Genomic DNA, 27,803 nt, shown 5'->3' with positions numbered 1-27,803 from the left:
TCATCAAATGTCCTTTTTTTGTCCAACCAGCAATACAAATTTTAAGTAAAGTTTACCATCACATAAGACGGAAAAGCGACAAATCCTCACAGTTGACAAGCTAGAACAAAGGGATGTTTGGCATTTTTTGCTCGAGAACCTAAACGATGGATCAAAAACTGATTAATTAAACAAATAATTGCTCTACTTTTCTTTATATTGATGTGGTAGATCTTATAATAACATCTGTGCAAATTAAATTCTCAACAAGATTTTTATTAAAAACATTGCAATTCTTTAAAATCTTAAGAAATCCATTATTTTTGGATGTTACAAAAAAATAACATTTGGGGTCAGATGGGATAAAAAGGACAGGAAATACTGGAGTAAACATCAGAGATCCATCAGTGGTCGGTCGCTCCGACATAATGACAAATCAGGTCATAGTCTAGTGTGAAGATTTTCTCCTCGAATCTGTCGAGCTGGACCATCGCTCTGCACTTGTTCTTGTCCCGCTGGAGAATACGGCCCACCTGAACAGACACATTAAATACTGTGATTAGTAGCAGCGACACTTAATCACATTCAAACAATCATCCAGCAGGACAGACGCTCACCTGTCCCCTGTGCTCGCCCAGTACAACCATTATTGAGTCATATTCACTTTTTGGGACAATAGTTTCCAGCATGTTCTGCTTCACATCTGTCACACAGAGAAAAAAAAAGAGTGGGTTACTCAAAGAGTTTTTGTAATAACAGTTACTATAGCAACAGTGATTCACCAATAAATCAGCAGATATTTAATTTCACTATTGTGTCAACACAATCTGAGCCAATAAGGCACTGATTTCTGTACCAGGGTTTAACATTTAGGATTATTTTCATTATCAATTTATCTGCAGATTATTTTCTCAGTTAATTGTTTAGTTGATGAAATGTAAAATTAAAAAATTAAAATTAAAGATTTACAGTTTCTCAGAGCCGAGGGTGATGTCTTCAATTTGCTCATTTTTAGGGCTGTATTAACAATTATTTTCATTATTGATTCATCTGTTAATTATTTTCTGAATTAATTAAGTTTATTTTAATGAGTTGTTTGGTCTATAAAATGTCAGAAAAAGGTGAAACATGTCAATCACTGTTTCCCAAGATGCCAAAAATAATTGCTGGTTGCAGCTTTTCAAATATGAGAATTAGATGTTTTCCTTTGTCATATTTGACAGTAAACTTATAATTATAATATTTCAAAGGTGAAAATATAAAATTTTACATTTTTTCCCCAATTTTCACTATTTTCTAACATTTAATTGACAAAGTGATTATTGAGATTGGCATAGAAATCTATAATGTAATTAATCATTAGATGCAGTCCTACATTAAATCTTTCATTCAATGCTGAAGACAATAAAACATGAACATTTCCAGGGGGAGTGATACTTGGTATAGTCACTGTGAAATGTTAAACTAACTTATAGAATACAAAAGTATTTTGTAATAAGCTGTTTATCAGAAGATGCATTGATCATAAGAAATTTTAATTCCTAACAACGACTATCTGGTATCTATGTCTAAAAATCCCATCTGTTCTTATAAGAACATCCAAGAACACTTTTTCTTTGTTTTTGTAATATTTATCATCTAATGTAAATGTACTTTGTAGAAAGCTTCATCCATAGAGACATATATACACAGGATCTACGAGCAGGAGGAATGCTCGCCACCTGGCTCCATGGGTGTCACCTCAGCCAGATGCAACATGGGAATTAATTGGCACGGTTACAACACATATTTTGCACATTTCTTGTACAACTCTGACGAGGGAATAAAGACACTAAACACCAAGTAAGAGAGTGAGATGACACTGATGACTCACCCTCTAACAGTCTTCCCTCTTCAGTTCGACACACACAGGTAGTCGGTGTCAGGACGTCCTCCACACGCATCTAGAGGAAAACATTTTAAGAGGAGTAAGGATAACAAGACACAACAAGTTATATATTCCACTTTAATTTTTTTGACCAATCCCAGTTCAGAACAGTGTGACATATATACAATCTAAGGAAATGTACAATATGTGTGCAAGAAGCTGGGAAATAAATCTGGTTTAACAGATTCCCTCAGCTTTTCCTGATCTGAAATAAACCGCTTGATGTCAAACGACTCGCGGGAGGCTTAAAAAAGCTTTAACAGTTCAAAAGAAGAGAAGGTGCTTTGTGATGATGTGATTATGTGATATCTGATAAGCGGCGCGTTGGTACCTTTGAATTGTAGTACCTGCCCCCTTTGAAAGCTTTGTCTATAAAGCGAACTTTCAAGTCTCTCTGGAGCCAGGAGGGGGGAGCCGCTGGTCGCCTTGCCTCCTTCTCTGGAGGCTTCTCTCTACAGAGGAAACACAAGAAAAACAAATATATTGTATGTTTTCTCTAAAACGACTGTCAAATTAACCAGTTGGTAAACAGTCACTAACAAACATGAAAGCCATATCGTTGCATCTTTTTGTGGAAAGTACCTGTCTGGACTTGATTCTCTGTGTTTCCTCTTCCTCTCGTCTCTCTCTGAAGACTTGTGTTTGTCACTATGACTCCTCTCTTTCTCCTCCCGTCTCTGTCGCTCCTTGTCTCGCTCTTTCTCCTTCTCCTTCTCTTTCTCCTTGTCTTTGTGTGCTTTGCTCAAGCGACCTGGTCAGTGAGAAAACAGTGTGACTAACATGACATGAATTAATATGAGGCACTGCGGTGTCTGTTCGACTCTTCAGCGGTTGTGTTTTTATTCTAGGAAGCATCCTAGATTACTGAAAATGCACCTCGTGTCACTGGAAGAGAGGTTAAACAGCTACTAGGGCTGCAGCTTACAATTATATTCATTATCGATTGATTTGACAGCTATTTTTTCTATTAATTAATTAATTAATTGTTTGGTATGTCAGAAAATAGTGAAAAATATCCATCATAATTTCCCAAAGCACAGGTTGACATAGACGACAAAGAAAACTAGCAAATATTCATATTTGAGAAGCTGCAAGTGCAACATGGGAATTTTCGGTATCTTTGCTCAGAATATAAGTTGAATGATGAACCGATTATTAAAATTGTTGATAATTAATTTCTGACTAATGCAGGCTGCTTCAGATTTGTTCCTTCAACTGGAAACTTCATACACAGTTATTTTAAGTAAAACATATCAACAACCAACTAAAAGTTCATTACTGGTTATTTCTGTTTCTGTTACAGTGTCATATTGCTAATGCCATTACATACAACTGGTTTACATGTTATAAAAAACATAAATTATAATTGGTTAGAACAGAAAATGGGCGAGCATCACTTTGGTATTTGATGACCTCTGAATGAGACTAATGTGAAGTGAAATGTTTGTCATGCAGGAACATAATCTTCCATGAATGTTGCCCTTTTCTGTATGACTTGTTCAGAGATACTTACTAAGGTCTTTGCTGTATTTGTCGTATTCCTTGCGTCCAACTAGTTTAATACCATACTGGCTGATTGTCACAGTCTTGCCGCCAATAGCCAGCTTTACCATAACTCGAGCGTTGTCTGGATCGACGCCTTCAATCTGTAGAATATGAATGACAGTTGAGACAAGTTACTCGGAGAAAACATTATATAAAAATAAAGCTAGAAGCTATTTGATTCCTTCCTTCTCTTACAGAGATACAGTAACTGTTCAGCAGAGGGTGAATGTGGAGGCAAACACATTTCAGATCTACGGTACCTTGCCATAGAGTTCTTTATGTGCTCCTGACTCCACCAGCACACAGCCTCCAGGGCCCATCACTAGCTCCTCCTCCTTCTCTCGTTCCTCGCCTGGCTTGGGCGGGCGCCGATGCTTATTGGGCTCCAGGTCCTTTATCGCTGAGCGATCTGCTCCGAGGCCCAAACCTTTTGGACGGAGCTGGTGTTCGATTGGCTTTACATGTCTGTAGCAGACAGATTCATTAAACAAAGAGGGACATGGGCAGGAAGTACAGAAGGCTAGATTTGTTTTTCTATAGGTGGATGCAGCTTGAGCCAAACGACTTTTAATTAAAAATGAGGTTTGTATGGGTAAGATTAAAATAGGTTAATGGACAAATGACTCTGCCAGAAGCTTGTCCTTATGGAAAAAGAACAATTCATAGTTTATTGTTATTACTGCCTTTATAGAGTTGTATTACTCACTGTTTAAAGGTGCGTCCTATGCCTTCCTCTTTGTTCCAGCCCATCCCCTTCAGCATGGCGAGTCCATAAGCTTCAACAGGAACGCTTTCATAATCTGCCTCTGTCGCCTGATAAACACATACAGTTATATTATCTGTTTTGAAAGCCAGACACACATTAAATGCTCAAACTCCCAAAGAAAAACAGACACCACAGTCTACATCAAACATGCGTATGAGGCCTAAATGAGGAGCTTATGTAACCTTTGAGTTCCAAAACACAAAAAACTGTGGCAGCTGACAGGGAGAAGCAGTTTGTGATGCTAGTCTTACTCAGCCTTTTAGCTCCAGGCTGACTATAAGTCACCAGGCAGCAGCCACAGCAGCCATGCTCATCTCTTTCTGCACTGAACGCTGCCCTCGCAGGGAGGCTGGGAGCCAACTCTCACAGAGACGGCATTAAAATGAGCTCAGGGGCAGAGTGAGCGAGTTCCCCCCTGTCTCTCATGTTCTGACAGTCACATCCACAGTGACTGAGAGCAGATATGGACTGACAGTGATGAGGCGTGTGAAGCCTCTGATGAAAAGAAACAGAATAAGATCAGATTGGTTGCCCACATGTCTCTGGGGAGAAATGTTGATGCCTGTCTGCCACCCAAGCTGGACTGTACTGACAAAGCCATCCGTATACTGTACATGTGCACAATTGTGTATGCGCTCAGGGGTTTTATCCTGCTCAGTTGGCACTTTCACACACACTCAAATTTCAATCTAAGTCATAGCAGCCACAGTCTGCCAGAGACTTTGTAATGTCAGGCATTTTCATCTGCTCACTGAAAGGCCTCTCCAGCAGATTATACTATTGATTTCTATACAGATTTGAAGAAATTCAAATTAACAAGGGGTCCATAAGCCAGATCCTTCCTTTAACAACTATTATCCAAATAACCTTGAGCGAGGCAGTTAGCCCCAAAAATGTTAAGGTGGAATTGTCAAGCTGCCAACAGTAGAAAGCAAAGTAAATAAAAGTATAAAAGCAATTTCCAGGTGTAAGTATGTGCATTTACATGAATGTTCATGACGGCATAGTTGGAAAATAAAACGCAACATCTACAATACTTACAAAAAGGAGTAGTTTGATTTTTAAAATACAGTCAAATAAAATGCAGTACATGAAAAATGTACCCTCTTCAGCTTGGAAAACTTTTGTTCATATTTAGAACTTTATTCAATTAATCTAAACTAACAGGTCTATTATCCATTTCCCCCTTTTAAATTAAGGTTTTGCTTTTCCTCTCATTAGTTATTTCTGTGGCATCCTCTCAATTTAGAATTTCATTTGAGACCATGAAACATCTCACTTCCTTCGCCTATTCAAATTTCTCTCTTGTTTGGTCGTACTTTCTGTGACTGGTCCCATCACAGTTTCCTAAAGTCCATGGTGACATCTTCAAATTGTGTTTTCTGTCTGGCTAACAGTCCAAAACCCAACATTATTCAGTTTACAATGATGTAAGACGAGGAAAGAGCAGCAAATTATCACATAGTTCACATCTTTTGTCGTGCACTTCAGCTGCAAATTATTTAATGTTTCTGTTCCCCGTATCTCTGCAGTGTTGGTCCCTATACTTACAGACTCGGGCCGCAAGTCCACTTTTATGGTGTCTCCATCCTCAAATCCTTCTGGCACTTTGTTTTGCATCAACAGGGGGATGCTGAGGTTCAGGTTCTTTTCAGCCTGAGTGCCATTCTGCCACTGATCAAGCTGCCTCCGTGAATCTACGAGCATGAGATGGAGAAGTGTAAAAAGCTTTATCTGTTAACTAATGATACCCTCAGCCTTCCCAGCAAGCATACAGTAAACAAACACTACGCCATGGGACCATTTGTGCCCACTGCCATCAGACTGTACAACAAGAACTGTGACAACAGGATTAAACAGCTGTGAAGGCCCACCACCATCATCATCATCATCATCATCTCCATCCCACACACTACTTCATTATGTACACTTGTGCAATCTAATACAATCCAATATAACAGCTCTGCCATAAATTTTACTTTTACAAAGCTTATACATGTTCAGTTTTTGTTGACATCATCAGAAAGGTGATAATTCTACTTTATGTCTATTACTGAGATTGTCAGGGATGGACAAAATATTAGGAACACCATACAATTTATATATAGTATATATCTATAACTATATCTACAAGAACCATTACTTCTGCACATAGTTTGCACAGCTTTTCTATTTTTACAACCCACAAGTCAGGTCATGTAGCCTAAGTATAGTAATGTGTATAATGTTTATAATGTCTATAGATTGAATTCCATTTACATGACTTTTTATTTTGTTGTGTTTATTACAGCTAGTTTATACAATAAATCACAAAAAAACAGTATACACACACCTTCAATAAGTTCTTTGACAGCCTGAGACTCCACGGAGTCGCTCTCCTGGGTTGTTTCCTGTGTTTTGCCTCCTTTCGCCTCGCTCTGGTCCGCTCGGCCCGGTTTCTGCCAGCGGTTGTTCTGGATCAGGGGGATGATGAGCTCTTTGGGCTTTTCAGATGGTTTTGTGCTGCAGGACATAGAGAAGTTAGCGGGCTTCAAATGACGATTTACTTGCAGCGGCCGAGTTTACACTTACTACCAATTTACCGCACATAAAATCACATAAGAGTTTTAGTACTAGATAGTTTCAGTAGAGTGAAAACGTAGCAGTTACGTCAATGTTAACGTATAAATGAAATCAGGTTAACAGTTAGCATAACGTTACCTCTTCAATTCATTCCTGTCGATTCCGGTCAAGTAATCTCTATCATCTTTCTTGCTCACAGCGTCGACAGGTTTGAATTTACTGACTGTTTTAGTAAAACCGAACGATACCGCGGCCGCTTTTTTCTCTCCTTGCTCCTCTGAAGTAAAAGATTTGGAAGCGCCTGTATCCTCTTCTCCGTGCGACGCCATTACTGTTTGGAAACGACAAGCGTTGAACAAATGCATTCTGGTAGTTGTAGTTTTATTTTTTTGCATCGAACGTGCATGGTGTCAGGCGTTCCAAGACACCACAATTCCCATCATGCATCAGAATTAAAGGCGCAGCAACCCGTTGGCAGAGCGGACTTGAGAGAGATTTAGAGGCTTTAAACCAAAATTTGATTATAAATTATAATCCACAGGGAAAAGAAAACAAGCGAGGCTAGGATACAAAAAATACAACTAAGATACAATAATATGTGACTATGTCAGTCACAATAATCAATCAAATTAAACTTTGTGGACTAAATTGCCAAAACACACATTGCACGGTAGTCTTTCAACATCTAATAGCATTTTTACAATTATTCTATTTTTCACTTCTTTGTATTTGTATTGACTATCGGTATGGAGCACAGATATTTTGCATAATTATGCTGCATGCTCTTTTTCACAGATTTTCCTTTGAATGTGTCTTTGAAGCCGGAATAGCCCACTAATTGATGTATTCAGACTGATATAGCCTATATAAGCATGTTTTTCATTGCTAAACGCGGATACAGAGCCTGTTTTCCCTGTAGTGCTCATTAAAGTTTGATCTAAACTTGCATACCAATGCTTTCCAACTAGCTTTCTTCTTTCACCCCACCCAAATGAGGCTCGCCACAACTGGATAAATATAAGCAATGTAGACTTGAAAAACTGGAGGTTCTAATTTGGTTATCACGCCTTTAAGTGCTGGTTGTAACTCGTAAGCGAAAAGTGATGCTGCTGATGCAGGTAGAGACAGCCTGAGAATAATAAGGGGCGGTACTTTTAACTCTTTTTATTCCCCTCCCCTCGACTCCTCAACTTCCCAAGATAACCTTCCCATTTATCAGTGTTTCTTTCCTACAAAAGTGCCTTTTAGGAGCAGCAGGCACAAAAAACAAATCCACACTTTCTACCAGACATCTACAGCCTGTTTTATCTGATCCATCTAATCTTCGACAATTGACGCTCCGCGCCCTGAGAGCACCGCGCCTGCAGTTCAATGACACCTCTACCCGGTCAAATCGATATTACCGACGTTTGTCTTTTTGCCGGTTATTTCAATAGCATCAACCAGAATATGCATCTGTAAGCAATTAACCTGCCGGGGAACCGCCAGACGAAGACCTGTGGGGAGGATTTGCCGCGTAAAAAAAAGCGAACATGAAGGTAAGACATTCATACTCAAATTAAAGTCCAGCACTTATATTGTTCACTAGTGAAAGACACTCCTCACAAGTTTAAAATTGCACGTTTAGACTCTGACATTTATCCATCCTCCACGTTGCATCGCCTGTAGCGGTGCAGCAGCTGCTAAATTTATAAGCGGCCGCTGTCAGATTTGCCCGATAGTGTGTGTGTGTGTGTGTGTGTGTGTGTGTGTGTGTGTGTGTGTGTGTATTTTCCCCCCTCTCTCCTCTCCCTCTCTCTCTCTGACTCTCTCTCTCTCTACAAGATCACCACAGCTCTCTGAGCATCACTAGTGTCCAAATATCCCGTCAGCCGTGCACATCTTCTCTTGACTTTCTCTGGGATAGCGTGGTACCATCTACTCATCTCTGCATCCACACTCTGCTCTTTATCACACACCAGGCTGCTTTAAAAAAAAAAAAAAATCAGTATTTATTAAGTACAGGATTATTATTTAACCTCAGTCGGGTCAATGTATATAGACGCTTTCAAACGGATCCTCTTTGAAAGGCTGAACTGCTTGAAAAGAATGTGTGTGTGTCAGCGACAAGGCAGGTCAGTATTTTTCCCTAAATATGAGAAATGTGAGAATCTGTTGTGTGTAATCTAAATCTGTGTGTGTGTGTGTGTGAGAGAGAGAGAGAGAGAGAGAGAGAGTGTGTGAAAGAGTGTGTGTGCATGTAAACTAGTCAGCAAGTGTGGGTGTGAGTGTGTGTGTGAGACAGTGAAGAATGTGGGTTTGTGATGATGGTGGCAGATCATCGGGATAAGAGTGTCTTTTGACAGTTGAAGTTTACCTTTTTTTTGCAGGTGGTGATTCTGTGTGTGTGTGTGTGTGTGTGTGTGTGTGTGTGTGTGTGTGTGTGTGGATATGAACTCGTGATTAGGTTTGAAAAGTTTCTTTAGGCTATGTTGGGTTTTTTTTCTCACTTTTTCAATCTCCTGCTCCAGAATTGGTCTTAATGAAATGTAATCAGAAGCCCATGTTCATTGCACCTGCACCCATTTCCCCATAAGAAATAGACTTGACTTGAAAAATCTGTAGTTCACAGCCAGGTGTGTGTGCAAGCATGTGTGTAGGAGTGTTCACGAGTGCCTCACGGCTGTGTGTGTGTGTGTGTGTGTATGTGTGTGTGTGTTGTTGCTGTTTGTTTAGGGTGTGTCCCTGCTCGATTTAGGGAGCTTGTTTTGAAGTGATGGATTTGTGACCCTGACTTAATAGTGTACCTTGCTCTGAGTTTGGAGATCAGTCAAGGTTATGCTGTTATTATGAATCATTAATTTGTTGGAAGAGAAAGGTGAGACATGTGGTGTTGGACTGTACACACATGCGCTCACGCTGCTCTGCTCTTCACACTGTTTCTCCACAGCCTCATCTGAGCCCAGCACCTGATTTGCACTGTAACTAAGCAAAGCCTTTGGGTTTTATTCTGCGTTTATCCTCCTTTGATTCCAGTTCTCAGCCCAAGTTTTTAAACCACCAGTAAGTGTAAATGCATATCGACGTAGGAACACGACTCCGCTCCCACTACTAATGAGAGAGGAGGATGAAGTGAGGTGCATTTCTCCTCTGTCGTAGTAAAGCATGTCATTTGAGAGTTGTTGATTGCCTAATTATGTACCTCCTGTGTCCTTCGGCATCATGCATATTCATGCTGCTGTTTTAAGGTGTGTGGAAAACAAAGTATGCATGTGTGTGTGTGTGTGTGGCCCGTGTGTGTCTATGTGTGTGCAAGGCAGTTTACCCTTGACAGGGCAGGGCTACGCAGGCACATTCTCCCATCTGTGGTCCAAACCTTTGCTCCCAGCCACTGCATTTGGATTCTGCAGTTGTAGCATGCTCTATTCTTAGTTCTCCTCTCAACAGTTCATGTAGAGTCTGATAGGAAATTTCACCGATAACAATAACAACAACAACAACAACATTCCCATGCTGGAACCAACACCAGAGCCCCTGCTTCCCTGCCTGTATACGTCGAGATTCAATTTGGATCGGATAAGCCGCTGTTAAGTGGTTAGACTCTGACTGAGGTAGCAAATCAATAACTAATCAATGATACTGTGTGGACTTACAATTTACACAGTGCCATATTTGAAATGTCAAGAAGGCAATGAATCCATGTATCCTTGAGTCAGATCTGAGTTGGACAACTGGGATCAATATCAGGTGGTGAGACAGGCAGCAGGAGCAGGCGAGGGTCACCTTCACCCATCCCTACTGAATCAGCAGTAGCTCTTTTACACTCACACACATATACTCGAAGACACACACAAACACATACACACACACTTGACGTTCTGCTTAGGTTACTAAACTGACCTCACAAAAAAATGCTCATTATAGTGAACCTTCCCTCCTTTCCATTTCCTTATGAATAATTCATTTTGTTATTATGATTTCAGACATTCTTTCATAAGGTTGCCACGCCCTCTTCTGTGTTGCTTCTACTTTTTATCCTCCAATTTACTTCAAGGCTGTATTTCCCTGCATCATCCTCTTTTAATTTCCCTAATTCTCTTCTCTCTTCTGTCTGTCTTATCCATCATCATTGTTGGGGAGCTGATCTGCTCTGTTTAATTAAACTGCTCTCTCTTCCTGATGAGAGCTCATCTCTGATCGCAGCGAGCGGTGTAATGCGTCCTGGCAGATTGAGTAAGAGAACCTGTTGTCACAGTGGTATTCCTCAGAAGAGCAGAGTGTACACAACACAACACGCCCCTCTGATGTGCCCCCCTGCCTTGACCTTGATCCTGTGACGTTAAAGATACGGTTTCTCCGAAGGGAACATCACTGAGCTTGTGTCATTCTGTCAGGTGTGTGTGTGTGTGTGTGTGTTTGGGTGTCAATCCTATGCTCGCAATGTTTTAATCTCACATTAAGTCCCTTTGTATGCAGTCAACACAAGAGCAGCTTTAATAAAATCACACACTGGAGTAGATTTTGGATTTATAGTTGGCGTGCGTGCAGCGAATGTACTTTTCATTCCATGTTTTCTTATCAGCTTTTTCATGTATTGAGTTTATATTGATTGTGTAAGAGAGAAATACTTCCGTGTGTGTCTATATTACTCTGTATGACAGAGGGAGATATTTTGTGTTTTTCAACCCACACGCATTTAATCTTTTATTTTTAAATCTGCCACTGCTGTCTGTTTTGTGTTGAGCACTCCCGTGCCCTAGATTTGAAAGTGAGTGAGCATCAGGGAGCTTTAGTTCACCCCATGTTGCTTGCACAGTTTGGTGTAAATGTTGGGAGGGAGAGGTCAGGGCACAGATGTCAGATAAGACGGTGAAGTCAGAGCTGGGAGAAAGTGCTATTGTGCATTTTCCGTTTGTCTGCCACTCCACCAGTCTATTCAGATGAATTTAAGGTCACTGGTTATTTAAGATGCTTTACTTGGCTGACCTCCATCATCACCGATGGGAGGATGCTGTAAGATTAGGAGCAGTTTGCTTCGCTACAGGTCGGAGTGAAGAGAGAAGCTTAATGTGGGACGGGTTCAACCGGAGGGTCTGTTTTCCACACCTGTCCTGCACTCTGCATCCAATACCTCCCTTAAAACTAGAGCGCCGATTTGGACAGTCCAAGATTTTCATTGTCTTATTTTTGTCTTTAACATCACTGGTGGAAATGTTAGAAAGTTTAATTATCTTAAACTGATGTATTGACAACTGCATTCAAAAAGAATATTGTACAGTCCTTTCTTATTAGGGCTACAACTAACGATCATTTTCATAAACAATTAATTTGTCAGTTACTTAATTACTTAAACTTGATTAGTCTCGATTGATTGTTCTATAAAACCGTTTCCTAAAGCCTAAGATATATAATATCTATCTGGTTTTGTCCTGACCAACAGTCCACAACCCAAAGATATTCAGTTTATTATCACAGAGGACTAAAGAAATCAGAAAACTTAAGAAGCTGGAACTACAACATTTTGGCATTTTTTCATAAAAAATAACTTACAACAATTAATAGATTAGCAAAATAATTGGTGAATAATTTTCTGTCAATCGACTAATCATTTAATTAACTAATTGTTGCAGCTCTATTTCCTATTAATGAACTGTCGATAAGGTTTTCACCAATGATTAGTCAATACAAATGTAAAAGACTTAAATTCAAAATGTGCTTTATTTGTTTTATTTAGGGTTGCAACTAATTATTATTTTCATTACTGATTACTGACATTTTTCAAATTTACCAATTAACTATTAAAGGTGCAGTGTGTAGAATTTAGTGGCATCTAGCAGGAAGGACTTGGCAGAAATGGAATGTAATATTCATAAGTATGATTTAATTAGTGTATAATCACCTGAAAATAAGAATTGTTTTGTTTTCGTTACCTTACAATGAGCCCTTTATATCTACAAAGGGAGCAGGTCGTCTTCCACGGAGCCTGCCATGTTGCAGTGTCATGTTTCTACAGTAGCCTAGAATGGACAAACCAAACACTGTCTCTAGAGAGGGCCTTTCCTGTTTTTCGCAAGTTTTGCGGCCACTGTAGGTTCTCCTGCCACTAAATCCTACACACTGGTCCTTTCAGTCTATAAATTGTAATGAAGAACAGTTAAACCTCTAGATAAATCATCAAATTGCTTGTTTCTTCTGATCAACAGGCCAAACCCCCAAAATATTCAATAATATAAAGACAGAAGAGCAGCAAATTCTCATATTTGAGGAGCTTGAACCAGACAATATTTGGTAATTTGATAAACAATTACACCACTATCAACATAGTAAGTTATTGATTTTCTGTCTATTGACTAATCAATAAATTGTTTCAGCTCTATTATTAGAACTTACTTACGTGAGCAGATGCACAGAATGACTTGCAGTTTTCTTGCTTGTCCTCTTGTTGTAACACACCCTTTTGAAGTTTGCAACATTAATTTGAAAATATTATTTTCTACTGGGTGAACAGTTTTAAATCCACAATAACAGTTGATGAATCAATCAATAAGCCATCAGTCATGCAATTAAGCACTTAGCATGTTAGCATTAATAAAAATGTATACTGATGATTGTTCTCGTTAAGTTTACCTCTGAATGTGCAGTAACAGTGCACTTGGTCAGTAATAACTTTATTATGTAACCATTGCTCATGTTGACTTTCGTCTGGCTTATGCAGACTTACAAAGAGCCCTGAGTCTCTTCAGTTGTTTATTCACTGCGAGCACTTGCAGAGAGACCAACAAATGGGGCTGTTAGGCATGCTGGTCACATTCTAGCTGACAAAACACACAGTCAGTCCATCAATATTCACCAAAAATCACAATTCATTGCCTTGAACTTTCAGTGGGCATGCATAAAATACCAAATACGCTTACATAAATTCGTTCTAGCCGAGCTAATTGAACAGGCCAATTTCATTACCTCATTTAGAGCGGAAACAGAATGTGGACGACAGAGCGAGCGTGGCTCCACCAAGTCAAACCAACAACATAGAGCAAGCTTTCACGAGCGTAAAGTGACTGTGCTGCTCATGTGGTGCAGAAAAGCTGTTCAGTGACATGAACATTTAGCATTAGACAATCAGAGTGAGAGCATGACAGTTAGATTAGAGCAACATCTGACAGCAAAAGCTTATTGTGTTAAAAGTTTCTTGGTATTTGCCAACATGTTGTCAGGCCCAACTGGGTGCCCCTTTAGCGCCATTTTTCAACGTGCATTTACTCCAATATTAACCCCCCTGCAGCGCTATCCCACGCTGTGAGCATCAGTCTGGTGGGCAGACTGGAGGACATGATGCTCGGAAGTATTTTCTGCCCGTATGCTCGTGTTAAGGTTTTCTTTAATGTATCCTCTTTTAATATCTTTAACATTTCTCAACACAAAAACACAAGTGTCCATGATAACTCAACAGTACGATGTTAATGTTAATGTTAAGGCCATTAGTTTTTATTATTTCACGTGGCTACCCATCAACCATCAGCCTCATCAACCGTTTCTGTGGGTAGCGTCTTACTGGCGGCAATTTGAAATGGAATGAAGCCCACTGACAGCAGACAACCCAAAACAGGAGTCAAACGCTCCCAGTCCGGACTCTTCCGTAGCCTACCGCTATCAAAAACTGACAAAAAAAACTTTGTTTCTCAGAATAGAAGGTGAAATAATTAAAACTGATGGTCTTAACATTAACCTATAGTATTGTTGAGTTATCAAGGACACTTTTGTGTTTTTGTGAAATGTTAAAGATATCATTAAAAGAAAACCTTAACATGGGCTTTGACAGTGAGGAAAATACTTCTGGGCCGCAGGTCCTCTGGTCCGCCCACCAGACTGATGCTCACAGTATCATATAGCTCCGTGGGAGAGTTAATATTGGAGTGAATGGACAGCCCTGCATGTTGGAAAATGACAAAAAAGAGGTACCGAGTATATTAAAAAGTGATGCCAAAGGGGTTCTGACCAAGCGTCCATTTGTGACGAGTTGGGAGTGAGAACGTGTTGTCTTTGCAGAAGTTTCACAAAGTCTGCCGTGGTCAAAGCCGATTATGTCAGAGAGTGATCTACCAGCTGAGGGATGGTTTGATGGGGATGAGAGCCGGCATCTAGATAGACATCAGTAGCATGGGGAGAATCACTAGAGCTGACAGTCACTGCTTTCACCATGAAGCCTCGCTCATGTTATTGATACAAGGGGGATGTTAGAATAGATGGATATGTTGAGCTGCCAAAATGAAGGGGAGTGTCATAGCTACCAGTCATGAGGTTGATGAAATGCTCTCTAATGTTCAGTGCTGCTGTTTCAAGTAGAAGTGTGTGCACCCTGGACTTCACCCTGCTGGATAAATCTGTCACGGCAGGTTGTTGTTTTCGTAGCCTTGCCGGAGCTACTTCTTACTGAGCAATTTAATTATTCAATTGTGTTAATTGATGTGTTTAGCTTACACCCTTTTTTCCTGAAGGTCTTTCAAGATGCTCTCCACCAAGTGCTATTCCCTCATGTCCTTGATTCGTTGCTTGTAGTTGACTTTGAATTATTGAGCTCCATGGCAAGGCTAATCTAAAACCGTGTTCTCTGGGCGTGTAACTTTAATAAATGAACGCCCCGGAGATCCAACCTGAAATAACTGCGTAGTTAATTTGTCCTGTGATAAAGATATTTAGCTCATGACTATGAGCTGCCAGGGGTAAAATGGCCCCAGCTTTTGAAGAATTTAATAGCATAGGACCTGAAATTGTAGCATACGCTAAGCACTTCTGCACCATAAGGTCTTATTACAGTGTAGGGATCTTGAAGGGGACACATTCTGCACATTTCCAGGTCAATATTTTTAATCTGGGGCTCTACTGGAATATCTTTGCATGATTTACAGTTAGAAAAAAACTACTCCTCATTTATCTTATACAGACCCTTTACACAGCCACTCAGTTCAGCCTCTGTCTGAAACAGGCTGTTTTAGCTCGTGTCTCTTTGAGGCCCCCCTCCCGATGAGTCCACTCTGCTCTGATTGACCAGCTCTTGGAAGCTGCCCCTGGAGACTTCCGCCAGCTCCGGAGGCTCCTTCTTCACTCAAAATGTCAACTTCTTTAATATATCTGTACACGTTTGAGCTTGAATTCAATCTGAAATATGTGAATGAACAACACAAACAATATAAGGAAAAACCTCAGCAACAACCTTAGCATCAAAAGCTACAGAACGGACGGCTGTTTATGGGCATGTGTGACGAGCTGACGTCACCTCGTCGACAAGATAGAAAAACTGTGGCAAACGAAGTGTTGGGAGCAGGTTAAGTTTTGGAACTTTGACCATGTTTAGCACAGATATCTGACATTATAACAGTATATAAATAACAGAAAATCACAAAAAACATAATATGCCCCCTCTAAGTTTGTTAGAATGAAGCTGAGATCACTAATTTGACTCTCTTTTAGTGGAAAAAATAATTAGGTCTATTGTGGTTAATTAACTAAGAACAATGAATGTTCTCAGAATAATTCAACCATGAGAATTTATGCTATTCGGGGTAAAAAGACATTTTTCAAACTGAAAACACTACGTGGCACAGCTGTTTGTACTATACACTGTCATAATAGCCTTGAGCACATTTTTTATGCTTTTGAATAAACAAATGTGATGAAGAAATAAAAAATGACCTCTAAGAATAGCATCCAAGTCAAGAGGATGTGTACTGTATTTTGCCATTGACAGATTGCTGTGGTTTGAAATTACACTGGAGGACCGGGCTTTGCAAGCTGTAGAAATTCTGAGCAGGTCGCTGGTAGAGAGGAAGTCAGTGAAACTGGATATGTGTTGGTCAGCTCTTTCCTGACCTAAAGGTCAGAAATCTCAATAGTGCATTCTTTTTATAGGGTTAGATATCCTTGAATCTGTATATTGTGTCCTCCTCTTTGTCCAGTAGTTCATCTGGAGTAATATATATGTTGTTTTATTTTTAATTTAAACAGTGTCTTACCTTCTCTTCAGTTTACTGTCACATATTTCCATTTTGTATTAGGGGAGGTGTCGTGTGCATTGAAATAGTTTGGGTTTATGGCTTTTCCTGTAATATTGCTGCAATTAACATTGTAAGATTTATGATATATCAGTAACTTTGACCTTAATGCACCTGTTGTCACTTTCTATTTTTGACATTTGGATAGTTTGGGGTAATATGGATACTGCTATAATATTTTATGCTCATCAGTTAAGCAAATTTCTGTGGTCGTCTGTTTGAATGGTTGAAGCAGCTTATGTGTGTGTGTGTGTGTGTGTGTGCACGTATGGAAGTGTTGTGATGCTTGCCCATAAGCCTTATGAATGTTGGACAGACAAATGTCATGAACTAGTTTTTTCTCATTTTTATTCACATATTTCTACTTTGAAATAAAGAAACATGTATGACAGTATGATAGCTCAAATTGATCTAAACAAAGAAAACCGGCTGTGTTTAAATACTTTTAATATTACTTAAATAAACCTTACACTTGAAATTGTATTTATACAAACTGTTGGATTCAGTTTTTATTCTCAGTATAATCCACTGTATTACACAGAATTACATAACTGTGCAACAGCATGAGATCACAAACAGTATATCCCTCCCCAACCTTGATGGCTACCAAACGCTGTGTTTTTAATGGACACACTAAGATGAGTGTGCACGGCCGGTTTGTAGCATCAACAACAACAGCAGCAGCTCGAGAGCAAAGCAGTGTCAGGGTGTGTGTGTCTGCAGCAGGACGAGACCAGGCTTCAGTGAACCTGACAGGCTGTGGCTCATTAAACCCCCATCAGACACAGGAGGTCAAGACAACAACTACAGCTCAGGCGACACACTCTGTCTCCATGTGTATGATGTAGATACACGCTGTGACTGTGTAGGACCAACAGCATAGGATAATACCCTGGACCTATCAGTTGTTTTATTTTTAGCATTTTAATCATTGCTGCCAACTGCTGAGAAGTTCAGAGAAATCTTTAGATAAAGCATGGAAAGACCAGTGGCTTATAGAATTATTATTCAGGATTGATGCATATGGGAATATATGTGATTAGATGGGAAAAGTTGATTCCTTTTTTTTTATTCTCTTCTCACAACACATTTAATGCATGTTGTATGACAGTGTTTCGTGTGTGGGTGGATGGCTGTATGGCTGGCTTTGGGGAAGCAGGTCGACAGTGTTGCTGCAGAAGGTTTCACAGTGGGGTAGAGAGAGAGGGACTGGGGGCTCTGGGTTTGGCAATGATGAAGCGATAAGCATAATTTCAGGTTGAAACATGCCGACGTAAACAGCGCTACTTGTTTGATCGTGTTTATTCTAAAGTGCTAGAACAACAGTGACAACCCCCTGGCTTCGAACCAAGACTGAAATGCAAGTTGTGTGTTTTTCTGGGTTCTCGATGTTATGGCAACCAGCTCAACTGTTTTCAAAGCTCTGACTCATGTCGCCTGAGCTGAAGTCCTGCAAGGTCAAACAAGTGAGTCCTATGCCAACCTCAGGCTGTGTGGCGCCTCTCGATCTCTATCTGACCTCTGTGCTTCCCCCTTTCTCTCCTCTCCTATTACTCTTAGAGTTTGGGACAAAAACACACACAATCCTGTATCTGTATTTCATAGTTACACGTCTCATTTTATTTCATACATACAGTCTATTTCTGCTTTTTATTTTTTTTGTTTTCCACTCCCTGCCTTCCTCTTCCTCATTTGTCCATCTCTGTACACCGCCTGGGACCCCACTTATTCAGCTGAGCAGTAGGAGAGTGGATGAAAAAAAGAGGATCTCTGTCAGATCTGTCAGTCGAATGGCCAGTCAAGTGGAAAGGATTAGGCGTATCCTCTCCTTCCCTCACTCTTTAAAGCAGTCTCATTAGGCCTGCCGGGCCAGAGGGCCCGTGGGTGCCCCTGCTAGGGCTGGACTTGGTGTTACACTCACGGAAGCCCAGGTCGTGTTATCCCCACTCAGCCGAGGGTCATCATAGTCACAAAGTCGCTTAAGAGGATTGGATCGTGGTGAGGTGATGTGTAATAGCTAATCTCTTGACCACAATGGAGCTGGGGATCAGTAGTGTCCATAAGAAATATTGTATTTGATCAAGCTTTTATTAGCAGGTGTCCCAAAGTAAGTTTAAAGGAGTAGTTTGGCATTTTGGGAAATATGCTTATGTCCGTCTGTTCAATATGAAGCTACAGCAAGGAGAAGGTTAGCTTAATTAACATGCATAAGTGTTAAAACAATTTGTTGAAATTGTAGGGGGTGTTATGTCATATTTATATTTTTATGCTTCGGTTTTTGCTCGGATTAAACAAACAAGATAAAACATGATAATTAGTGAGCTTTAGAGGTGCTGGTAGGTGGATTTTTTTACCTTTAGACAGAGCCAGGATATCTGTTTTTGCCTGTTTCTAGTCTTTATGCTAAGCTAAGCTAACATCTCCTAATTCCAGGGTCATATTGAATAGACAGACATGAGAGTGGTATTGATCTTCTTATCTAACTCTAGGCAAGAAATCGAGTAAGCTTATTTTCTAAAATGTAAAACTATTTCTTTAATAACGAGCTTTCTCTGTCCTATTATGCACGTGTTGTCTTCGTGTCTTTGATCTTGTTACCCCACCTTGTGTGTCTCTGCTGTCCCTTGTATCAAGGTGACAGTGCTGCTCTGATAATGTCAGAGGAACATTGTCTGCTCTCTCCGGACATCACAGCTGTCACGTCACTGTCGACTCAAACAAATCTTCACCATGTCAGCTACATCCTCAGCCCAGACACTCACACAGCTGCTCTCCAGAAAGCATGTGGCAGTAAAAACACATTATTTTAATTACAGCTTTGCCTTAAGACCTCTCGCCTTAGCTGCAAAAAAAAAAGAAAAGAAAAGAAAGAAAATTAAAAAAAAAATGCTGCTGAAAGATGCTGTGACTGAGACAATAGGAGATAGGGATGAAGAATGGAAACAAATGAGGTAGTTATTCATTGTCTAGAAAAATCTATAAAAATCTATATTTCTATGAAGGCATCATGCATCACCGTTGATACAAAAATGATTCTGAGTACTCTGCTGTCCGACTGCAGCTACAGGTTCTCAGTTTGCCTGTCAAAACGTGTGTGCATTCAACGACCCGTACCTTTTGTCAAGCGCAAACTAGATTTTCCCATGTGACTGAAAATGTGCTGGAATGTGCATTAACTCTGATGTTGTGTGTTTACATGAAAACATAACGTCAGCCTGTTAGCACGTAAGCATGAGCATGAGGGAAAGTATCTCTGTTTCTATTGGTTGGACAGTCACGTGCTGTGCTGTAGTATGTTTGCATAAACAAAGACACAGTTCCCATATTGTGTTATTCCTGACTTTCCGGCTGCCGTGCTCTCGCTCTTCTATGAAGTTGAAATTATTCATGACTTTTACGCATTCTGATGTGAAACACAACAACTCCCCAGATCCTCAGACATCGACAGCTGACAAAGGTTAAACAGCTGAACAACCTTCTGCTGGAAGTTGCAGAATCTCACCATAATTTGTTATGTAATTGACACTTATTTCCCCCTTTTCCTACTTGTCTCACACTTTCTGCTCACCCTCCAATCTTGTTTCCTTTTCTCTCCAGCTCATTTGCCATGTCTAAGACAGCGGTGAAGAAGCTGCACTGGCGTTCCAAAGTGCAGGACAGCTTTGTCCCCTTGCTAGGCTCGTCGGGGGAGCTGGGGATCGCCGTTGGTGGAGGAGCAGATTATGGAGAGTTTCCTTTCGTCACCTCGGCTCCGGGGGGTGGACTCACAGTGGGTGATATCATCCTAGAGATTGGGGGAACACCTGTATTAGGGATGACATTAGGAGATGTCCGTGGTGTCCTTAACTCCTGTCCCCATCCTATCCGCATCAAAACTGTGTCACCAGGTATGACTCAGCACGCTAACACAATCCTCCATCAATTAGTCGGCAACTCCTTGCCCATAGCTGCAGACAATTTAACTTGTTGCTATTTATGATACACGCCATTGCACTTGTTTCATCACACTACATCCAGACAATCTGTTACACTGCCATCCAATCTGTCATCCATAATAATCTCGCTCAATAACCCTCCACTGACTCTTACAAGCCAAATCTGCAGACTGTAGCGTTCCGATGATGATTTGCTCTCGTCAATTAGTCTGGATATGTCAAGGCGATCGGTCAATATGTGGGAAGGAGGTCAAAATTGCTGTTGACAAATGACAAGAGTGTGGCGATATAGTTGTCTGTCAACCGCGAGGGGCCTTGATGTTAAGAACAGGGGGCTGTGGAAACGGATGTCTTTGTTGGCTCTGAGCACAGCAATATGTCACCGGAGTGTCACCTGACTGCGGCTCCCGATGGCCTTGCTTACTAGATTGATAGCTGATTTGGCCACAGGGGTGTAAATGGGGACCTTTGCTCCTGGTCCCCCTGCTGCTGGTGAATCCATTATCATTTTTGAAGTCTGCCTGGGCAGCTTGACTGCGTGTAGTGTGGACAGTGATGGATGAGCTGATGCGCAGGGTTGCTGCACCACACCTCCTCCTACTCCTACTACTACTACTACAACTCCCTCTGCTCCAGCCTCAAATACAGAACACCAGGCAATGCTCCGCAGAGGCAGGCAGCAATTTAGAGGTTTTAGCACTAATATTGCTGCTCTCCAGACAAAAACAATGAGTATTGTGGCTGTTTTACAATGTTCCAAATTCCTATAGGCCACTTAAGCCCCTTTCATACATGCAGTCTATCCCTGAAATGTTCAGGAACATTTCCTGCATAGGGTCATGTGTGAATGCAGTGGGGATCAATATAACAGGGAAATCTGTACCGTCAATTTCCCACCTCAAGACCAAGTAACATTTCAGGGAAAATGCCGATATGGCTGTGTTGTGAATGAAAGTGGTAACATTGCAGGGAGAAGCACATAAAGGGTTACGTCTGTCTGATGAAAGACGCTTTCACATTGAGCGACCGAACCAGTCACAAGACTCTGCTGATGACGTATTTTAATCCACAACTTTTTAAGGTTATGGTTGCCTTGCCAATGCTTTTGCGAGTGATTTGTCCTGCAAACATGTTGAATATTAAATACGTTACAAGAACATTGATGTCACCCACCATTATCCTGACAATAATAAGAGCCGTCTCCCGCAGCTAACACATACATCCGGCCTGGCTTCTTCTTCTTTTTAATGGTGGTTGGCATCTATAAGTGTTGCATTGCCGCCATCTACTGAACTGCCCCATCTATTCCAGCATTGCCATGGCATGTGTGAAAAGGCACAAGACGGAAATGTTCCTGAATATGGACGTTGCCATAATTCCTGTATGTGTAAATAGTAAAAATCACTAGCAGTGCCTGAAAGGTTATCCCAGTAATTTACCGGGAACTATGTGGGAAAGAGACTTTAGTCTGCAATGTTTCTTAGTTTTGACTCGTGTTCCACTGATTTAAAGGGGACATCTGCACATTTACAGGTCTAAATTTCTATTCTGTGACTCTACTAGAATATATTTGCATGATTTACAGTTGATTGACAATAAAATCCTTACTTATCTTACACTGGCTCTTTATGCAGCCTCTAAGCTCAGCCTCTGTCTGAAACAGGCTATGTAAACAAACAATAGTAGTAGGATCTCAGTTTTTTTTTTGTTGTTTACTCTACATGTCAACTTCTCAAATGCATCTGTACATGTCTGAGCCAAAATCTGATCTGAATATGCAAGTCAACAATGCAAACAACCTGTGGAACCTTAGCAACAACCTTAGCAACAACCTTAGCAACAAAAGCTACAAAACGGGTGGCCATTTGTGGGCATGTGCCCACAATTTGACATCAGTTTGATGAGGAAGTAGAGGTAACTTGTAAAAAATGGAGTGTTCAGAGCAGGCTGAAGCCCCAGATCTTGACTTTCAGGGAGCATTTTTACATACATTCACCTCATGTTTTTAAACTTGACCATGTTTAACATAAACATCTGAAATAATAACAGTATACAAATGACAGAGAATCACAAACAGCATAATATGTCCCCTATAAATTCAACTTGGGTGAAAACCCAGTGGACTCACAATTCCAGGTGGCAGGGAACACTGTCATAACGGCCATAAATAACACACACACACTCACACACACACGCATACACATACATAAGTGGAAGGAGTTTTAAATTTCCATCAATGTTTTATGATATCATACCAAGGCCTGGTGGCTCTTTTTTGTATTGCTATTAACCTTGACATCTGACTGCCTCGCCTTAATGGTAGCTCATACATGATATGTTTGCACAACTTACAGGGGACTTAAAACATGTAACAAAATCCAAGCATAGCTAGCTCATTCATTTTCAGAGAGCTGATCTGCAGGTCTGAATTTTTCTCTTCACCAGACTAGGAAATATCATCTGTTTCGTAACAGGAGGAGCAAAAGCCCATCAATTCTCCCAAAAGGCAGGCTGCTAGATTCATTTCCCTTTACAGGCAGCAGCCATATGTGGCCAGTCATATGAACGTGCAGATGACTGCCTCAACTAATAAAGTTATACCACTGTGACGTGTTTTAATAGCACAGCAAATTCAGCCTGCTACTGGGCAGAACCACTGTAACAGACAGAGGAGGTAGGGGGGGGGGGCGACAGGGGCGTGGGTGGCTGGGTGGCAGCCTGCAGGGGAAGCACCGGCAGAGTGGTCGTCTGTCAGAGTGACAAGCTGGAGATGTGCCTAGCCCATCCATAACAGCAAGTAACCTGTCATCAGAGGTAGTAAAGCACTTGAGATGATATTAAGAGATCAGAGAGAGGAAACTGAGCCCCGGCAATCAGCTCTGACTCCCCTGGTGAAAGCCTCAACTGTTGTGTCTGGAGCAATTAACCTCAGCAGGTTGTTTTATATGCATGAGAGACTCTGGAAAACACATTTGATACTCAGGATCTATGTGAAGTGATATAGGGAGATCAGTATGTGTGGATGTGAAAGTGTAGGTTGTAAAGTGATAGTGTTAAATCAAGCCAGGAAGCAGTAAAGATTTGTAGTTTTAATAAATTTATGTCTCTGTTTGACAGGCTACAAACAAATCTTAGAGTAGGAAATCATCAGTCTGTTTACTTATTGAGCTTTTTTTTATGTGTGTCTCTCTCTGTGTGCTCCCAGCCTCTCAATGCCACACTTGCTTCTTTGCCCTTCCCTCAGGCTCCACATTGTGCAAGGATCTCAGGTTGTATCTGAGTAAGTGCTTCACACCCGGCTCAGTGGACAGTCAACTTCAGCAGGTCATCCGAGAGAACCTCTACCTCCGCGCTGTACCTTGTAAGTCCCCATCTGTGCTTCTCTTCCTGCCTTTAATATACTTTATCTGTCATATACCTTGTCTCCATATTTCCTGTCAGTCATGCCCTTTAACTCTCCTGTGTGCACCTTTTGTCCTGTGCTGTCATGGGCTGCCATTTACACACAGTGCTCATAATATTAATTTATTCAAAAGAATATCTCTCTTAAGTTAATGACCTAATTAATTCTTTGATAACACTTCTCGGGATTGCTGCCATGTGAATATCTTGGTGTTAATTGGTGTTTAAGCCTACAGAACTGTTTTCCACACTTCCTTGTGTCAATATATGCAAGCAGAACTGGAATGAATTAATGAAATAATGAAAAACTTGACAAGACTAGACTAAAATATCAACATTTTCTTGCTCTTAACTGTGACAGAAAACACCACAAGTGCAATCAATTTGGACATTTCCATAGCAACAGTCTGTATCTTCACAACACTGGGTTCATCCTCAGTGGCAGTCTCCCCATTTCAATCCTCACCCCTGAGCTGTGGGCTATTGCTTTGTTTGGGTGGTGGTAAGACGGTAGTAAATCTGATTGTAGTTGTGTTTGACAGGTTCTTTTTATTTGTACAGTCTTCCTATAATCCCCTGAGAAAGAGGCAGTCCACACAAGCAGTTTAATTTTGATGCTTATGAATAAAATCAAGTACAATGGCAGCCAAAGGCATCTAGTTGTAGTACATCTGTTGCTATCTTAATCCCCTACAACATGACGTCACTGGAAACGGCCAGAGGATATAGCAGATGAGTGGGGTTTTCTGAGAAGATCTATGTGTTTTCGATGTAATTTTCTGGCCTGTGTTGTGTCTGTTTTGTCTTTTCTTATTAAGGTGGTAGTGTGCAAAACAGACCACCTAGTGTAGTCCGTAGTCTTAACCTTGCTGCGGCAGGGAGTGTGGAGTTGCTGCTAATCTCTCCTTTAGTCAGGAAGTAGGTCATGTGGGACAGTCTGCCACCACGCAACACTACATGCTGACAGTACAAGGCACAGGTCAAAACTGCAAGAAAGATAAAACCGTCTCTCTTAGCATACGATATGTGTACTCGTATTATGGGATGATTGCAATTTTATTCAAGCTTTCTCATTACTTAGCTATGCGTACATCCTGTTATGTCCACAAGCAGCTGCTCAGAGAGTGAAATGCAAGTATGAACATTAGTGCTTTTAACCATGTTCTAATCAGAACTGGATGGAAAATCAGATCAATCAGAAAATTGATCTTCGGTCAGGAAAGGTCTTGGACTTGTTCATTGCATATACATTGTATTGATCGACAGGATATTGTAACACATTACATAAAGCTGGTTGGCCCGGTCTTCCCCTGCAGGTGGTGTAAAACTTTGGAAGCAACTTCCCGTGTCTGAGTGCTTTCTTTTAGTAAGAGTGACAATAAGGCAGGCTGAGCCCCCGGGTGTGTAATCCTCTGATCTGCTGGAGATGACACAGTAAGATGCTGTTGTTCTCATGCCGATACCAACACACGCATGCTCTCCTGATCCGGAGACGGCGCTGAAAATCATCACATCTCATTACAGACCACTTGTAGATACATAGACGCAGAATGTTCTTCGTTTTATTGTTTTTCTCTCGAGGAGGCAGCTGTGCTTGATTTAGCAGGAACTAAAAGCTGAGGAGATTTCATCACTGGCTCATTGTGGCCCCCTTCAGGACCATATGTATGTTCCTCCTGTATTAGGAGACTTCTTGATTGTTGTTTTGTTGATTATTGAAACTTTAAATTACCTAATTTAAAGAGTAATTAGCTTCAGAAGTTCATGCATCATATGTTTTCAAAATGTTTTTATCATAAGGAAGCAAAGAAAGTATGGCGAGGCTTCAGTGTTGATTTGGATTTTTTTTTTTCCGTTTAGATGCTATTTCTTCTTCTGACACTGTAGTACACCTGTGCTATTTAGAGAGTATCACAATCCTTGTATCCTTTTGATGAGACAATGTTCTCTGATGTTGGAACTGGCAATGATGCAAGTAATATCAATACAAAAGCTCAGTCAGGAGGACAGTGTATATAAATGGAAATGAATGACAGAATTAAGTAAATGCAGGCTACTATATGAATAATCTAGAGGGGGGAATTAAATTAAAAGCAAACGTCTATCAGTGCCAAAATGGAGGAGGGGCTGACTATAGCCTAGTAGCTCTTTGTGCTCATATTGAGGCAGACAGGATGTGTACTATTTGGTGGTAGCTTTTAGGAGCACATATCTAGACAAATAACAGAATACTGTATGTTCAGTGAGCACTTACCAAACAGACTATTTTATAAAATACAGCTTTTTATTTCATGACTATAAAAACTACCCTTTTTTTGTCTCTTTATTCAGACCAATTTGTTCTGTGTGCAGGGTTTCCAGACCTCGCATTACCCTCCTGAACTTTCCCATCCATATTTCTATAATCACAGTAACCATTTGTACATGTGCCCTTGGAGGATTCAGAGCCAATGTCATGGTTTCAAGGCTGGCTGTGTCTCTGTCTCCTACATAAAAGACTTTTCTAATTGTCTTCAGAGTGAGTCAGAGATAAGAAACCTCATCATTTAGTTATTCTAATATGCTTGCTCCAATGTTGTCAGGCAGACCATCTGTGGCCTTTTCAGCTGTGGCGTTCATTGTTAGCTATTTGTGTGCGGAGATCTTGACAGACAGCTCTCTCTGGGTGTTGATACAGAGTTCTATGTAATTACCTCTTCAATCCCTATCTCACCCCTGTCCCTGGGGATCCGTGCGTGGCGCCTACAGGGACAGGCGAGGAAGAAGAAGATGTCAATAATCCATCCTGTTCCCCCGCTGACATGTCATATATATCTCCGAGGAGGGTGCATAGATATTGAATCCCTGCCTCACACCATATCAGCTGGAGAGATACTGTGTGTCTTGAGTGGAGGAAGAGAATTATTCACATGTCAGATATCATCAAGAGATTTACTATCAGATCTTTAATTAGACACCTCTAATTTTCTTTAACTTCACAAACTGCACATGTGGATTTAATCAGTTGGTTTTTGCAGTTTTTGGAGACCAGAGGTGCAAACACAACCCTTCACAGTGCGGCACAGACTGGAACAGAGGCCGCACAGAATGAAGACATTATTAGGTGCAGTATCAGCAGGTGGACAGGGGTGAACTTTAATGATGGTCAATCACATCAGCTCTTTTCATCTCCTTTAAAAGCAGCAGACATTTTCTTAATAAGCCATGAGGAGAGGGTCAAACCTCTCTGAGGAAAACTGTCCTTCTCAGGGAAGCATAGAGCACAACATGGGAAAACTCAGCCAGAGCTACAACAATCAGGCGATCAGTTGATTAGTTAACTGACAGAAAGGTTATCAGCAACAATTTTGATAATCGACATGAGATGACATTACATTTTTTAAGTAAAAATGCCAAAAATTCAGTAGTTCCAGATGCTGAATATTTGCTGGTTTTTTAAAGTCTTTTTTGATAGCAAACTGAATATCTAATGGTTTTGGACTGTTGGTCAGCCAGTCGGCTTCAACTTGGGCTGTGGAAAATGTGATTGTAATTGTCACGATTTTCTTACATTTCATAGACCAAATGATTAATTGATAATGAAAATAATTATTGGTTGCATAGATGTATTTTGTTATGTTTGATAGGTCTGTGTGTAGCCTATATCTTTACCACTGAAA

The 27,803-nt window shown here is 40.7% G+C and overlaps 2 protein-coding genes across 2 annotated transcripts in view; one reads left to right on the top strand and one right to left on the bottom strand.

Annotated features, from left to right (window-relative positions):
* Positions 1–234: 234 nt before the first annotated feature.
* On the bottom strand, positions 235–7,134 carry gpkow (G patch domain and KOW motifs). The gene is made up of 11 exons (XM_067592965.1): positions 6,918–7,134; positions 6,550–6,719; positions 5,769–5,914; positions 4,158–4,264; positions 3,712–3,916; positions 3,420–3,552; positions 2,489–2,657; positions 2,238–2,358; positions 1,853–1,922; positions 597–682; positions 235–512 (listed from the first exon to the last, which is right to left on the bottom strand). Exons 1-11 carry the CDS (start codon positions 7,106–7,108, stop codon positions 384–386), a joined length of 1,527 nt encoding a protein of 508 aa, XP_067449066.1. The 5' UTR covers positions 7,109–7,134; the 3' UTR covers positions 235–383.
* Positions 7,135–7,210: 76 nt separating this feature from the next.
* Positions 7,211–27,803, top strand: part of LOC137184864 (novel protein similar to vertebrate membrane associated guanylate kinase, WW and PDZ domain containing 1 (MAGI1)) — a 42,190-nt gene continuing 21,597 nt past the window's right edge. Inside the window, exons 1-3 of the mRNA XM_067592964.1 lie at positions 7,211–8,317; positions 20,405–20,694; positions 23,987–24,103. Of these exons, the coding sequence (XP_067449065.1) occupies positions 20,415–20,694; positions 23,987–24,103 (397 nt within the window). The 5' untranslated portion in view covers positions 7,211–8,317; positions 20,405–20,414. The remainder of the gene's footprint in view (positions 8,318–20,404; positions 20,695–23,986; positions 24,104–27,803) is intronic.

Source organism: Thunnus thynnus, chromosome 6 (assembly GCF_963924715.1).
Source record: "Thunnus thynnus chromosome 6, fThuThy2.1, whole genome shotgun sequence".
Taxonomy (NCBI): Eukaryota; Metazoa; Chordata; class Actinopteri; order Scombriformes; family Scombridae; genus Thunnus; species Thunnus thynnus.
This window is presented reverse-complemented; position numbering and strand designations above follow the sequence as displayed.

Bases quoted from the DNA above. Each gene is read 5' to 3' on its own strand.
- gpkow (XM_067592965.1), bottom strand. From the start codon at position 7,108: ATGGCGTCGCACGGAGAAGAGGATACAGGCGCTTCCAAATCTTTTACT. The intron at 5,915-6,549 runs GTGTGTGTATAC...TCATGCTCGTAG, and splicing joins TGTCAAAGAACTTATTGAAG to ATTCACGGAGGCAGCTTGAT. The intron at 4,265-5,768 runs GTAAGTATAGGG...TGTGTTTATCAG, and splicing joins TGGACTTGCGGCCCGAGTCT to GCGACAGAGGCAGATTATGA.